The 2,672-nt window shown below is 45.7% G+C and overlaps 1 protein-coding gene across 1 annotated transcript in view; it reads left to right on the forward strand.

Moving 5' to 3' along the window:
* The first annotated feature begins 2,579 nt into the window (after positions 1–2,579).
* GPR119 (G protein-coupled receptor 119) overlaps positions 2,580–2,672 on the forward strand; it is a 982-nt gene continuing 889 nt past the window's right edge. The window contains exon 1 of the mRNA XM_015406147.1: positions 2,580–2,668. Coding sequence (XP_015261633.1) covers positions 2,580–2,668 — 89 coding nt within the window. The remainder of the gene's footprint in view (positions 2,669–2,672) is intronic.

A 2,672-nucleotide genomic window follows, 5' to 3' on the forward strand; every position in this document is an offset into this window, starting at 1 on the left:
GAGGGGGGAGGGGGAGAGGGGGAGAGAGAGAGAGACAGACTGGCTCAAGGTCACGCAGCAAGCTTCCATGGCAGAGTGAAGATCTGAACCTGGGTCTCCCAGGATCCATTATTCCAGGCTGTGGTATCTGAGAGACCCAAATGAACCAGTTTACTGAGGTAATCACTGGAGGTCCTGCTCCAAGTGTTCCAATCTTTTGAGATTAGGTAGATGGCTACAGAGAAATGGGCCTTCTTGTACTCCCAGGTAGTGTCTCAGACGTCCAAATTACATTTATTTGGTGCTCACTCTCGAATGGAATTGTGTTAGTACTGTTAAAACTGTTTTATTTGAAGGAGCTTTTTTGTTGCTTTCGTTACATTATTTTGCCAGTCTTTCAGTGTTTCACATTTTTTCAAATTGTCTGTTATATATTCATGTTAGCTACATGACTGATTATAGAATGGAAAGATAGGATACAAATATTTTAAATGAATGCTGTTGTTTATATTATTTATAGCCCATTTTTTCCACTGAGACTCGAGACAGATCACATAATGCAAGTTAGTATGACCAACAGCATGAGGAGATAGCTAACAAACAATACAGCAGGACAGGGTGTGGAAATCTGAAACCAGGCATAAGTATTAAACATGATATGTTAAACAATGCAGGAAATATTACGTATGTGGTAATGTAATGCAGTGAAAGCAAGATTTAAAAAAATATGGCAACAGATAGCACATAGTTGTAGTATAGTCCACGGTACAGTCCTCTCTACTGAAATGTCTTCTTGAATCATTCAGTTTCAACGCTGCCCTGTTCCTTTATAAAAATGCCCTCCTGAACAACTCTGTTTTACATTGATTGCAGAAAGTTTTATGAGAAGTCTTACCAAAGAAATTTATTTCCCAGCCCTGGCAAAGGGAGGTCTCACAAAAAATAATAAATATACACAGGAGCACCCTGTGCAATTGTTTTAGTGCACTGGCACAAATGTGTGCAAGGTTTGTCCTTGCGTTACTGGCAACTGTTCACCTGTACCATTTCCCTTTCAGTTAGGGATGCCAGCCTCCAGGTGGGACCTGGGGATCCCCTGAATAACAGCTCGTCTCCTGACTACAGAGACTATTACAGTTCCCCTCGAGAAAATGGATGCTTTGGAGGGTGGACTCTATAGCATTGTACTCCACTGAGGTCCCTGCCCTCCCCAGGCTCCATCTCCAAATCTCCAAGAGTTTCCCAACCTGGAGCTGGCACCTCTAGCCCACCACTCCCACCTCCCTGCCAGTGGCCAGGGGATCGGGCAACGTCAGGGGCAGATTAAGGCTCACTGGTGCCCTAAGCACTGACCAATCTTGGTGCCCCCAATCTTGGTGTCATAGCCTATGACACTGCACCTCGCCAACAAAAAATAGAAGATAACCCTAGTGTGCACCATGATCAATGTGCACTAGTTTTATCAAATTTTTTCACAAATCTTCATTCATTTCCCCCCCCTTTTCAACCTTTCCCCAACTTTGTGGTGCCCCCTTTACACTGAACTGTAGAAGCATGTGCTTAGACTGCTTAATGGTTAATCTGCCCCTGGGCAACGCTTTCTGTAAAGCATTTCTGAGAAGCCCCTAAGACCCATAGAAATCTGTGCCTGCTCTCCCCTTCACAGGCTGGTTATTCCAGCATCCCACTTACCCCTCCAATATACTTTAAATATTTCAGTTTCTTTGGGGTTCCATACTGAGTCCCCTGAATCAGAGGGAGCGTGGTGAAAACTGCTGAGGAAGCCACATTAGGGATGAAGGAGCTTTTGGATACATGAAGATTTAAGCAGGCTACTTAGCTCTGTGAAACAGTTTTCCTCGTTTTAAACCTATAAGGATGCCCTTCCAAAGGGCGTCTGGAAGTTGCTGTTGATGTGATCCATCTGCGCATTAATCAAGGTAGCTCTCCGAAAGGAGGGACCTTGGCTTATATGGAGCGTAGCCGCAACCTCCCTTTATCCTTCTGTGAGCACAACTTGTCATCTTGAATAGCATTAAGCAGTCCGTTTTTCTTTAGACCTTTCCCAGTTTTGTTTCCGTGCAAGGATACTCAAGATGAATAAATGGATTAAGTTAAAAATAATTCAGGACATTTGGTGAATCTGAATGAAATCCTTCCCCGTTCCCACCCTCGGATGGGCTTATTATAGAGCCCAGAGGCAAAGGTCAAGGTTACTTAGAGAGCTGTGTGTATACAACGAAGTTGCAGGAAGCATTTCCTCTCTCTGCTTGGGGGTTGTCTGGAAACTGATCCCTCCAAGGGGAGGGGTTATGCCCAGCACTTTAGGAGGTTCTGTCAATAGGAGCCTTACAAGGCTAGCTTAACTGGATGTAGCAGCTCAAACAGGCTGGAGCTAACTTGCTCGGCTGCCTGGCCAATGATTGGGGCACACCATCTCTTGCTTTGAGATTTCCCCCATCACCTGTACTGCTCGGGCGGTCTCCTGAACAAACAGCTCAAGGAGGTGTGCTTGCGTCTGTGGTGGCTCCACTGGTGAGCTTCAGCTACCGAGTGCCTGGAGTCTCCCGCTTTGCCTTGCTCCGGTAAAGAAAACTGCCATGGGAAACGTGTGCTTTGGGGTACTCCTTGCTATCCTGGCCTTTCTCATCATGGCTATCAATGCTCTTGTGGCTGTTGCGCTGGTGCGGCTC

This window comes from Gekko japonicus, unplaced genomic scaffold, assembly GCF_001447785.1.
Source record: "Gekko japonicus isolate JY-2015 unplaced genomic scaffold, Gekko_japonicus_V1.1 scaffold1040, whole genome shotgun sequence".
NCBI lineage: Eukaryota > Metazoa > Chordata > Lepidosauria > Squamata > Gekkonidae > Gekko > Gekko japonicus.